The sequence below is a fragment of the Ylistrum balloti genome, unplaced genomic scaffold (assembly GCF_031769215.1).
Source record: "Ylistrum balloti isolate Yb309-2 unplaced genomic scaffold, AGI_CSIRO_Ybal_v1 Utg370052, whole genome shotgun sequence".
NCBI classification, from domain to species: domain Eukaryota; kingdom Metazoa; phylum Mollusca; class Bivalvia; order Pectinida; family Pectinidae; genus Ylistrum; species Ylistrum balloti.
The window spans coordinates 19,454-33,086 of record NW_026782104.1 but is presented as its reverse complement, the minus strand read 5'-3'; the positions used below and the strand labels follow the sequence as shown (position 1 = coordinate 33,086).

General features: G+C 33.0%; 1 protein-coding gene across 1 annotated transcript in view; it reads left to right on the top strand.

Moving 5' to 3' along the window:
• Window positions 1-13,633, top strand: part of LOC132549254 (proline-rich proteoglycan 2-like) — a gene marked incomplete at its 3' end in the record, with an annotated part of 43,210 nt that overhangs the window by 11,955 nt on the left and 17,622 nt on the right. The window contains exons 5-8 of the mRNA XM_060213171.1: window positions 923-1,029; window positions 2,534-2,589; window positions 3,733-3,757; window positions 5,636-5,670. Coding sequence (XP_060069154.1) covers window positions 923-1,029; window positions 2,534-2,589; window positions 3,733-3,757; window positions 5,636-5,670 — 223 coding nt within the window. The remainder of the gene's footprint in view (window positions 1-922; window positions 1,030-2,533; window positions 2,590-3,732; window positions 3,758-5,635; window positions 5,671-13,633) is intronic.

Genomic DNA, 13,633 nt, shown 5'->3' with positions numbered 1-13,633 from the left:
CGAGTCACAGATTTTATGTCCCAAAATTCAGTTAAAATTTCGGGCTTTGTGTCCGAGTCATTTTCAAGGTATATTTTTTATCAGGTGTCTTTTTTCTCAATGGTCTGGGTTTCTTTTTTCAACTTTGGAGTTTGACATCAATGGAAGTTAAGGTTTTGATTGTAAATTGTGGATTAAAAGGTTGATGCATGGCATGATTTTGTGATGGTTTGTATTTCAAATTATCTGAAATATTTTATACAGGCGGTGATATTAAATAGACTAAGAATGCAGTGTACACTGGAGTCAGAAATGTCAATTTACACAATTTACAGTAATTTGAATATGAATTTGAAAAGGAACAGTTGTATTTGGTGTGATACTCTCTTGAAGTTCTTGATAATCCTAGATAGCAGTTTGTGAGAATGAGTTTGATGAATAAGCTACATGGAGACTCCACTTTACATTGTTATTGTTGATGTGGTGTAAATTATGAATTTTATTTTTGAAAAGAATGTTTATTGTTGTATAATGATTATGTAAAAAGTCTTCTTTTCATTTTACACAAAATTTTGTATATTGTTTGTAAAAAAAAAAGTGCTTTCTTCATTATTGTAAGTCTCAAGAGAAAATAGAAGTAACCCTAAGTGTTAAAATAAGTTGTTTATTGATGTTGATGTGTAATTGTATTGTTACTGTAGGTGTTTAAAATAAATAGATAAATATCCTTATCAGTATCCTATAAAAAGTCCCCATTATGTGTAGCACATTAATGACTTTCTGCTTTAGAAAAAATTAAGTAAACTTAATGGCAGCTGATAAAAATATTGTTAGATAGCCATATTGGTTCCTCCCATCAGAAAAAAGTACCAACAAAATCAGAAAAAAGTAAAAACAATTTAGTAGATGTGTAATTTGATTCTATTGTGATGTTAATTTGCAGAGTACAGAACATCATCAGTAATCGTGCACCTGCAAGTCCTCGAGTCCCTCAGAGGGACTATAACCAGAAAGCAGCTCCACCCAGCTCTGCTCCACAGATAGACAGTGGTAAACATTCCTATCCTTTCTCCAAACACTACTTTCCATATAGTCAGTAATCACTGGTAAAGATTCTTATCCCCCCCCTCCAAACACTCCTTCCCACATGGTCAGTAATCACTGGTAAAGATTCTTATCCCCCCTCCAAACACTCCTTCCCACATAGTCAGTAATCACTGGTAAAGATTCTTATCCCCCCTCCAAACACTCCTTCCCACGTAGTCAGTAATCACTGGTAAAGATTCTTATCCCCCTCCAAACACTCCTTCCCACATAGTCAGTAATCACTGGTAAAGATTCTTATCCCCCCTCCAAACACTCCTTCCCACGTAGTCAGTAATCACTGGTAAAGATTCTTATCCCCCCTCCAAACACTCCTTCCCACATAGTCAGTAATCACTGGTAAAGATTCTTATCCCCCCTCCAAACACTCCTTCCCACATAGTAGGTAATCACTGGTAAAGATTCTTATCCCCCCTCCAAACACTCCTTCCCACATAGTCAGTAATCACTGGTAAAGATTCTTATCCCCCCTCCAAACACTCCTTCCCACATAGTCAGTAATCACTGGTAAAGATTCTTATCCCCCCCTCCAAACACTCCTTCCCACATAGTCAGTAATCACTGGTAAAGATTCTTATCCCCCCCCTCCAAACACTCCTTCCCATATAGTCAGTAATCACTGGTAAAGATTCTTATCCCCCCCTCCAAACACTCCTTCCCACATAGTCAGTAATCACTGGTAAAGATTCTTATCCCCCCTCCAAACACTCCGTCCCACATAGTCAGTAATTGCTGGTAAAGATTCTTATCCCCGCCCTCCAAACACTCCTTCCCACATAGTCAGTAATCACTGGTAAAGATTCTTATCCCCCCTCCCAATTGTCCTTCCCACATAGTCAGTAATCACTGGTAAAGATTCTTATCCCCCCTCCAAGCACTCCTTCCCACATTGACAATTGGTAAACATTCCTGTTCCTTCCTTCCCTCTTTCCTGTCTTCGAAACAATATTATTGGTAATAGGAGTATTGGTAACAGGAGTATTGAAAAAGGATAAAAATGAAAAAAGAAATCAGAAAATAGACTAACCTTTCAATGAATTGAAATGCAGACAAATGTGACAACATGACAACCATTAGATTGTGTATATATTGTGAAACCTCCAAGATATAGACATTGTTTCGTTACATAAAAGAGTCATTTGTCCACAGTTTGTGTAATGATATGCATCACATTATTAAACCTTTATATCTTCTTAAAGTTTTGTATTTCATACATTATACAATGCTGTGACCTTGTGAATGAGATTAAAAAAAAGAAACAAAAGGTGCTAATTGTTTTAATCTACAATGTCGATATATTTTTCTTGCTTGTAAAGCAACATGGTTGATGATTGTCAAGTGTAGTCATAGTGTAGTCATACAGAAGTTGTCAGCTTCAGTGATAAAGTTCTAGTGGAAAATTACAATTAGAAAAAACCTTAGAATTGTAAATAATTCTTTTCTTTGACAGATGATTCTGGATCAGGTACAGATGATGATTATGAATGGGCTGCCAGCGATTTTGAGGTAGGAAAGAGCTCCTAACATTCTTGGCTAGTTATTGTAGGGTTCTACATCAATCTTTAGACAACACATTATGACCAAAATGATACTAATATGGAGTCTGAGAAACATTTAAATGGAAATTATCAAAACATTTTTCTGAAGTTAGAAAAACTTACTTTGTTAAAACAATTTACGTCACTTAACATGAACTATCGATGGTTTACCTTTTACAAAGTGGCTGAGTTTCAATAAGATTGGCATATAAAAACTCAATTATCTGCACATCTATACTTTTAAGGAAATGTTCTTCTTAAGAACCTAAAAGTATAGAGTTATTAGATATATTTGGCTTAAAAATGACTGGGTCAGAGTGGGGTCAGGGTGCATTTCATTTTGATTGAATTCATTACCTTGACCAAATTATTGGTTGTGTATTGGTGGTAAGAACAATAATGATGCTGGTTCAGTTATTCATATAAAGCCTGATGTTGTAATATTTGACCTGAATAAGGCTAGTATAGAAACAAAGATTTGTTGAAATTAATGAGTTTGACCCAATTAAGAAGTCATTGTGCTTAAAATGTGTTTACAACATGACTTTCATTAATCAGAATCATGACCTTTCAGTGGATGTGTTTACAACATGACTTTCATTAATTAGAATCATGACCTTTCAGTGGATGTGTTTACATGACTTTCATTAATCAGAATCATGACCTTTCAGTGGATGTGTTTACATGACTTTCATTAATCAGAATCATGACCTTTCAGTGGATGTGTTTACATGACTTTCATTAATTAGAATCATGACCTTTCAGTGGATGTGTTTACATGACTTTCATTAATCAGAATCATGACCTTTCAGTGGATGTGTTTACAACATGACTTTCATTAATCAGAATCATGACCTTTCAGTGGATGTGTTTACATGACTTTCATTAATCAGAATCATGACCTTTCAGTGGATGAATTATCAGGCATGCACTATGGCAGAAGATTTCTGCAATGAAAATTTTGGTCCTGATTTCAAGGTCAGAGATATCAATTTGTTTTTAATTTGAAGGAAGAATCAGTGATTACATTTATTTAATATTCTTGATGAGTTGAATATTAATGTAACATGTTTGTGTTAAACATACGTGGACTTTTTTTCTGTTGTTACAGGATGAACATGATGATGGAGGACATGGTAGGTCACTTGTGTAATATTCTTAATTTTTTAATTTTTCAATATTTGTGTTGATTTATTTTCTGAAATTTCCCTTTCCGGTTACTAATCACAGTCATATTCATATGATAAAATAAGGTAACTGAGTTTCCCAAATGAATGTTAGTATTAGGGTGATTGTTAATTCTGTTGATATTCCTACCATTGGCAGAGGGTACATTTGAACTAATATCCAAATGCATGTATTAAATTGACTTTGGAATGAATCAGTGCTTTTCTAATAAACCAATTTTTTGTAATCTTTTCAGAACATATCTAATAAAGCCCAAGGGGTAATCTATTAGAATGTGGACAGTATATGAACCCCTATTTCAGAATTTGATATCATGGATATAAATGAAAGCAATATGCTGTTAAATCTTACTAATTAACAAACGGACGAGGGCATTAGAATGGAGAGAAATAATTTGTTTAGTATTTCTGAGTTGTTGGCAGACATATTTTCCTAAATTTCCTGACTGCTGAATTATCATGACAACTATTTATGGTGCAGAATGACCCCAAACCTAATGGAGTTCATGTTTTACCTCTTATGTATTGATGGGTTCTTGCTCATTTCCTGTCAGTTGCCATTGTTTAATTCAGCTTTTGCCTTTAGTAAGCATCTCCAGCAATATGGTACATGCCACATTTTTCATCTCTTAGATCAATGTCAGGTTAGTTATTGGGTCAAGGTCAAATACAAATTTAATGGGGAATTTCACATGATCTCTCTTCAAAAAATTCTTTGTCAATGCAGATAAGTCATATGCAGTAACCCTACAGAATGTGTAGTTTCAATCTATATTTAGTGAAAGTCACTAATACTTTTTATAGATTTTTTTGAGTAATGATATCTCTCAGGTTAGCTTGAAGTTAAAGACACCAAAACCTTAATGGCTGCTTATATACAAGAAATAGCTCCTATTAGTGAAACATGGGTGCTATGTAGTTTTCCTCTGGGTCTGACCATCCATCTCACTGTCCATTTGTCCATTGGAGTAAGTTTGTAGTGCTTTATCCGTTTCATTCTTTGAGGGGTTCTCATTAAACTTCACACCTTATCAAGCATTGATATATCTTGGACAAGTTTGATTTTAAGGATTGTTGGTCAAAGTTAAGGCCACTGTTACTATTTCAAGAAAATTGTAAGTGCTCTATCAGCTTCATATCTAGAGGGATTCTCATCAAATTTCCCCACACTCTTAAAGCATTAAATCATCTTAAACAAGTTTAAGATTAAGGGTTGTTTAATTAGGGTCAAGGTCACTATTTCTATTTATAGAAAAATCTCTATTAGTGCTCTTGCGGCTTTGTTACAAGATTTTGATGAAATCTCACACACTCATAAATGACCTTAACACATTATTACACATTGTTGATGAAACTGTAGTATCATGTTGTCATTCTTATTTATTGCATTCATTGTACTATCAAAATTAGTTACAAACTAAATTCTTTTCCAAATTAACACCAAACAGCACCATCTTTAGTGTAATATCTTCCTATGGGGATTGGTAGGGGTTATCTGCAATACTCATTCTGCTTGCTTTTTATTGGAGCTTTTTTATTGGTTCTTACCAGGAATAAGTAAAGATAGGGACATTTCCATGTTTGTAATAAAAACACTGATCAGACAGTGAAATATTAAGTTTGTCTTTGTAAGGTTAGACTGTATCGTTGGAATAAGTTTAAAAAAAATGTTCTGTGGAAAATCATCCTTCATTAGAATGAATTCAAAGTTTAGTTGCGGACTGGTGCACTGATTTAAAAAAAATGTACTGTCTGTTTGATTCATTTTTATATCTTTTGTTCATACTTTCTGTGACTTGTTAAGAAATTGATAAATATTTTGAACAGGTCACAGCTCTCATCACAGAAATGGTCATACAGATAAGTAAACTGGAACTTTGATAGTGTCAATGCTCTGTCACATCTTTTAAACTCAAACATTCTACACCTTAAATATATCTATAGCTTCTGAGTAACTCTTTTTCTGAAACTAATACAAATATTTCCATACTTAATATGTATAGTATAATTCAATAACCGTATTGATTTAATTCAAAATAATTCCGTGGTGCCTTATCAATTAGTGGAATTTTCATTCATATTTATTTTAATAGAACAACTTGGTAATCACCCTTAGTACTTTTTAATTTGGGTGAATTAAAGTTATTGTAGAAAAATTATCTAGTTGATATTACCATTAACTCAACCAGAGAAAAACATTTAAGTGTTTATTATTTAAAAGAGATAAAGTGTTTATCAGTAAATCTGATTGATAATAATAAAATTGTCAATCTTTTACTTTAATTTTTGGGAATGACTATAGTTTGGAAATATTTTAGACTACTGCTTATACTAACCAATGCGATAATAAACTTCTAACTTTTTCTAATTTATGCATGGTATTACTATTCAGTAATTGGAACTTGTTAGACTTCCAGAACCGTATTTATCTGGCAATAAGCTCATCCACGTTTAATTGTCTAGTAATAAGCCCACTCCCTGATTTGTAGTAGGAAGTAATGCATTGACCCCCTCCCCCCACCTCCTTGCTTATTGCAGGATAAATACTGTTTTTACAAAGCTGCTCCATGTTATTGTGCTTGTTTGCTGATATTGTCTTCATATAACCAATGGTATATATATATCACTTCCTGATACTGAATTGATTCAGGTTTAATAATTCATTAAAGGAGAGGTAACTTAAAACTAAGATTAAGGTATGTCTTAAAAAGTTTTTCTATTCAACATCTGATTTTATTTAATGGGTGTGGACAATATATTGGATATCACTATGTTTTTGCTTCCTGTGTACAGTTACAGTTATTGTTTGGCATTGTTTACAGTTTAATTATACCAAAGTCAGTTATGTAGAATACCTGAACTCATGAACTGTTACAGAAATATGGCATTGAATAATGTGCAGGTAACCAATTAGGGTTGTCTTCCCATATGACAAGATGAAAATTAAAGAAGCAAATTCAACACGAAGCACCAAGGAATTAGCTTGTTTCTGGATGGCTTCTGTATGCTTATGCAAAGTACGCGTGAAGTTAAATGCTTAAATGGACTAGTAGTATTCTACAAGGTACGAAGTATAGTACAAAAGTATGTATTGTAGAACTTCCTGTCAGATAGATAAAAATTATGTGTATATAATATCAGTTAGGTCAGTTAGAAGATCCAGTTAGTTGAGGAAGGGTTTCAGTAAGCAAAGATAGCAAGCACAGTATTTAATCTAACAGGCATAACAGTACTTGTAGTCATGGTCAAAGTTCACTACTACTTCTGCTACATACAACTGACTTTTATCATAACATACTTATGGTAAGTCAACTGCCAAGGTCACCTTATACATATATTTGAAAAAAAATTGCCTGGATTTCAAACAAAATTTACAAACACTGTAAATCTACTGTAATCTTTTTTAAGCACATGGTTGCTGGAAACCAGATAGAAAAAAGTGATCACAAATGAGCTGATACTAATCAATAAAAATACTAATTTGTCAGCGACACATCAGTTTATGATTAAATACATTTACTGGATGTACATACACAAACTGCAAGTTTTAGGTTATTCTATATAAGATCTCTCTGATAGACACTGATGAGTCATTGTATCACTTTTTACATCACACAATGTCTCGGTTCATAGAAACATGGTTAAGTCAAACCATTGTATAAGTCTTATATTTCATTTGGTTCCATTGACTGCAACTTATCCATGTTCTACTGTATATATACATAAGGAATTGTAATGTATCAACATGAATGAAGCTGCAGTAGTGTGATTGTTTGTTGAATGCGAACATATGTAAACGCTGATTGCGTTTAAAAAGATACATACAACCTCGACAATTTCCCTAATATGTATCTAGGGTAGAATGATATAAGAAAAGAATAATGGAAAATAGAAAAATTACAAACATGCAGATTCTGGACATGGATGTGATTTTTTCACATGATATGGTAAATTAATGGAGAAAAAACACTTCTTTAACATCCCGATGCTTAATTTCAAAAGTACAAAAAATAACACCTCGTATAATTTCCTTAAAAACTTTTGGTGTTTCAGGATAAACCATATGATTTGTTACTTTTTGCACTTTTGAAATTATATATTTGTATGAGCATCTAGGTGTCATGAAATACTTTGTTAACTTACCATGTCAAAAAAAACAATCACAAAGATGTCCACAAATATTGATACATTGCAGTGGGTAAACTGTGACATTTTTTTCAAAATATGTAAAAATTTGACAATTCAAGGTCACAATTATTTTTTTATTTTCTGGTGTTAAGCACATTTAAAGGGAATGGTATTAATTTTGATTCATCCATCCCTTTCTCTGTGCATTCATCTGAGCAGTCATTTTACTCAAAATACCTTCAGTATTGATCATTATGAAGTTAATAGACATATCAAGCTTTTTGGTTATGACCTTTGGTATTAGCAAGTTTGTTATATTTGGTATTTCTATTACTATCAAAGAAGAAAATGAAAACACAAAATTTACTGTTTGCATTAACAAAATTACTACCGTTATGCTACAACTCAAAATTCCAGGCCACTTAGTAAACTGCCACATAGTGGTTGAATTGTTTTTGTGATAGATATAAATTGCAAGCACAACACTGTCTGTTCAGGAGGTGTGGAGGATGAACAGGGGGGTTACCTAATGCTAGTGGACAACTCACAACTACAGCATCAGGTTGTCTATCAGAATCTGAAACAGAGAGTGAGTGATCATTTTCTTGTTTAACCCTGCCCTGGCAAAAACCTTGACATTATCAAAGACTTACTTCCTGTATACATGTAGCCTTCCACTTTGCATAAAATTGAACATTCTTCTCCCATCTCACTCTGCTACATAAAAAATGCTGGCACATCATTCCCATCACACAGGAACCTATATTTGTTTTACAATTAAGCACATGAAAACTGCACATAATTACTTAACTTTGTATTATGAAAGACATCTGTATGACATGTTTGACATTTAAGATTTTGTGTATTAAAATATGGTGTGATGCCGTGTAAAATTAAGGATAGGAAAAACATCTACCAGGTATATCGTGACTATGTCTACCCAGGGTAACCATAAATTACAGCTGAGGGTTAGAGAGGTGTCACCATGCACCAAGAGACACCAAACGTCACATATACCTTCTAACCAGTATGTCAATATCCTTAGAAACCATCCAGGATCACTCCATCCTGTATACAGAATATAGTTTTGTTGTGTTTTTCATATTTCTCTGATAGCATGGGATGTTGTTCAAGCTTTCAGGAGAAATTCAAGAGAATTCGTTTTGTGAGATTTCATAAGCGGAGACAGAGTGAGAAACTCCCAGTTTTTGGTAGGTACTTTTCCGTTCTTTGGCAGGTGAATTAGAGGTAATTTTTTTGTTAATAACAGAACTCTTATGATAGATGAAATAAGTAAAACCAAAAAAAATCCAGGTGAAAGGTCATGGCCAGTACAGTATAGCTTGATTAAAATAGAGTGTGGCCTACGTAACCTTGGATGAAGGTCTGTAGTCAATGGTTCGATTCTCCCTACCCATGGTTATTTCTGAGGAAGCTTAGAAATTTATCAGTGGGTGTGTGACATGATGGTAATTAAGTGACTGAGACATTTTACCCTAATTGCTTTAGATGGCATGTGACATATGCCTGTTGTATGTTGCTTAGTGAGATAACCTACTACAACAGGAGACTACCACAAATGACTTTTCACAAGGTGGTAAACCCAGACAACAGACTTTAGTGAAAGGGTTTATCCTAACTTGGAAGAGAGGATCACCTACCTGCCCATGTCAGAAAAAGTCATTGTTCTTTAGACGACCTATTCACTTCTTCTCATGCACAATGTACACAGCAACTTAAATAAGAGAGAAAAGCATTAAAAGTCATATCTATTCTGTCATTTAAAAATTGTTGAGCATTAATTTCAAAACTTCATAAAAATTTTTTTTAAAGATTTTTAATATTTTAAACACACACTGAAACTGCAATTAAAGAGAAACCTAATGATTATATAAAGAAAAAAAATTAAGAAGATATTTAATTTACTCGGAATAAGAGCTTTTTTACTGATACAAAATTATGTTATGTTTTATTGGACTTTTAATCCCTCATATGTATCTGAGTGCTTCTCTGTAAAATCATACATGAGGGGTATACCTGTCATTTAATGTTGCATGGTGTATTTACAATTTGAACCCTAAGGTACAAGTTAAGTATTGAATCATATACTGCCAAGTGCTGTGACTTACCCCAAAACTCTGCATGATGATGTAATCATGCAGTTACTTATAAAATCAACATCATGATGTTTACCAGTAGGCCAGTGTCAGTACATGTATGACTTCATTGGGGATATGTTGTATTAGATGGACACTACAAGAATTTATCAACTTATGCACATAGAAATCTCATAATTGTTAACTGCAACAGTAAACGTAAATGCATTAGCATGTTAAAATTTTTGTAGATTATCATATTAATTACAGCTCAACTCAGATTCTTAATGAATATATTGTGTGTATTTCTGCAAGTTTCCTTCTTAGCTTTAGTGAGATTTTGTTTTTCGTAACCACCAAATATATATGTCTTAAATATAGTTCTTATTAAAAAAAAAACAACAAAGCAAAAAAAAAAAAAAAAAGAAAAAACTGTCCAGAATATCTTAATTTGTTAGTTATTTGTGTATTAAATGACCTATCTGCATTTTAGGCCAGCATTAATAAACATTGTTTATAAAGAATATGATATATATCCAAAATAACATTTTCTAATTGATGAAAAGCTTTCTGCATTGGCCACATTTCTATAAAGTTTCTACAAAGGCCAAGTGTCTGCTAACAATAAGTAACTTGTCTTTCCATGTATTGTAATGTTTTGCATTCTTTGTAACTGTGTAACAACCTGATCATGATGTATTCAGTTTAACAAGAGACTGTTTATGTCTCCATTTTTTTCTTAAAGAGGTTTTTGAATATTGAAAGATGTAATATTCAACCTCTGATATCAGTATTGAATTCAAAAAGAAAAAACAAAACTTATTAATTTGATTATACACTACCTGGCACATACAGTATTTAACTCGTAGGTCCCAAATGTACAATGTAATTTATACTGCCAGAGACATAGATATAGAAATCTACGTCATACTGGCTCTGTATGTCATCACCATTCTGATACCTTGTCATGACATCCAGCATCCTATCTTAATGTAAGGCTCTCTATAAACAATGACATTCACAGTAATGATATTAGTAAGGATTACTGGACATGTTGAGTTGGTGTCCACTTACAGATTTCAATGACTAACAAGGTACATAGTGCCCTAAATCCATCCATCATCACTCAATCATGAGATATGTCCCTGGAGCTCACGGCTGACATATCAACACCCTGAGGTCATACAGTTTCTTAAGGTAGTAGGAATATAGAAGGGTTAGTCACACCGTAAGTCAACTATCCATGTACACGATTTTCAGTGTAAAAACATCTATTGCAGCTTTGTTGACAACTTGACCAATACATGTGGTGATACGAGACAGAATGGTGACATTACGGTTGGCCTTGGACTGATTTGTGTCCTATTTTATGATTTTTGGAGTTAATTGATTCTCTCTGTTAATGTAAATGACAGGGAGTGTCAATATTTTTATACAGTATAGTTCATGGAATATTGCTCATCATCACATACTGTATTATGATAACATTTTAGAGCTGACTGAATCTGAAGAGTCACTGACATTATGATAGGATCAGTTACATTCTGTGTGTTAATTGAAGCTGATCATGACAGGTGCCCAGGTGTTGACTTAATTCAACAAGTTTGATATCTCTTCGTGGATATTTGTGATTTTCTGTCAAGATTATGGATTTTAAAATTATTATGATGTGATGGTTATGGTGCTTTGATAAGTGGTAAAAGATTTAAAATTACTTCATTTAGTCACCATTCAAAACCTAGGAGAAGTTCAGAACAGTGCTAGATAACAAAATTTTCTTTAAATCAATGCAATACAGTCTCAGCATCATGAGTATGGATGCATCGGTTTCTGCTGAACATTTTTGACATATAAAAAGTGTAAATCTAATATCCACTTTCTTGATGAATATTGGACATCCCATTCCACATGAAGATGGATATCTAATGCTCCAATGGAAGTTAGCATGAAAAGTGAGAGTGCGAGTATATCACCACGACCTAGCTCCTCCACAGATATAACCACCATGAGTGCATTAGGAAAATTCTTAGAGAAAAAAGGATTTGGAAAGCGTACAAGAAAAAGGAGTTCTAGCTTACCGCCAGAAAATAGACTAAAAACCTTCTTTAAGGAAGGTTCAGCTGTCATCGCTTGTCGACATATTTTCAGAAACAATTCATCAGGTCATGTGAATAACATTGACCGTAAGCCAACGCGAGTTTACAAAAAACCAGACAAAATTTCAAGACCAGGTACAGTACTGTTTAAAGATTCACTGACTAGTTCTTTTAATGAATTTTGTGAAAGTGAAAGTAGACTCAGTCACACTATAAGTTGTAACAGTGTCTAAAGTCAAATGTATAGGCCATGTAGTTATAACATGATCAACAGATTTTATTGTGAAAATGTTATAAAAACTCTGATTCATTGCCTGTAACATTTTCTTGTCATTCACAAATGAGTCATGATTTTGGATTGGCCTAACACACTTTCATCGGTCAAGCTTTTCATTTCTTGACCGCCAGTAGTAAGAATGCAGCCAGATACTTCAGGTACTTATGCTTTTTTTGTAACATTGATAATTGAAATATCCCGCTAACAGTAAGTCATTTTGATCTTCGAGTTATATACAATGTAGGCATTAGATTACCATTAAAGTACCTGTATCATAAACACAAATCAATATTTAAGAGGGGAAAGATTTACCTAAAAAAAAAACCAATTCATTTACAACATTTAATAACACTAAATCATTGTGTTTTTTTTAATTAAAGAATCAGTAATTTTCAGACCTTTTGTATTTTTGTTTTAAGTAGGAGATTAAGGTATTACGGTAATTTTTAACTATTAAATACACCAGCTAATTAATACACCAGGTATTTTAAAAGATTTGTGTGTGTGTAGTGGTAATATTGATTTATGAGTTACAAGGATCTTCTACATACATGTATGATATTGTAATCTTTACACTAATATCTAAATCAGTTAAAGTGTGGATATTGAGATTATTATATTAATAAAAAGACATTCTGGTAAAATATTCTTTCAATCATGCTCTACCAAATACATTGAAGTTCATTCCATTATAAAGACAACTGTTAGAATATAAATGCTCATGATTTGACCTTCAAATTTTAGAATATAAATGCTCATGATTTGACCTTCAAATTTTAGAATAAATGTTCATGATTTGACCAAATTTTAGAATAAACTATTAAATTGTTTAAATTGTGAATTAGATTTAGGTAGTTGTATATTTTCAATAATTAAGTTTAGTAGATTTTTATGTATACCTGCTTGCTTTCCACTAACACAATAGTCTGAACCTGCTTGCAACTTCTATATACAATGTACAGGGAAAGATTTGCTGGAGTTCAGCTTTCACTTATTTTTCCATTTGGTCTTCTAGGCAAAATTGTTTTTTAAAATTGGTGTAAAAGTTTGATGTTAAAGCAGAAAAGCACATTTGTATATTGTATCACTGGGTGAAAATTAATGTTTTTAATTGACAGCGAGGAAGTGCCAGGCAAATGTTTCCCTGTAAACAGTACCTTATCCTTCTTGTATACAAAAACATATAAGGGTCCTTAACCAGATTTAAACATTTCTGCAAAGCTGTGTC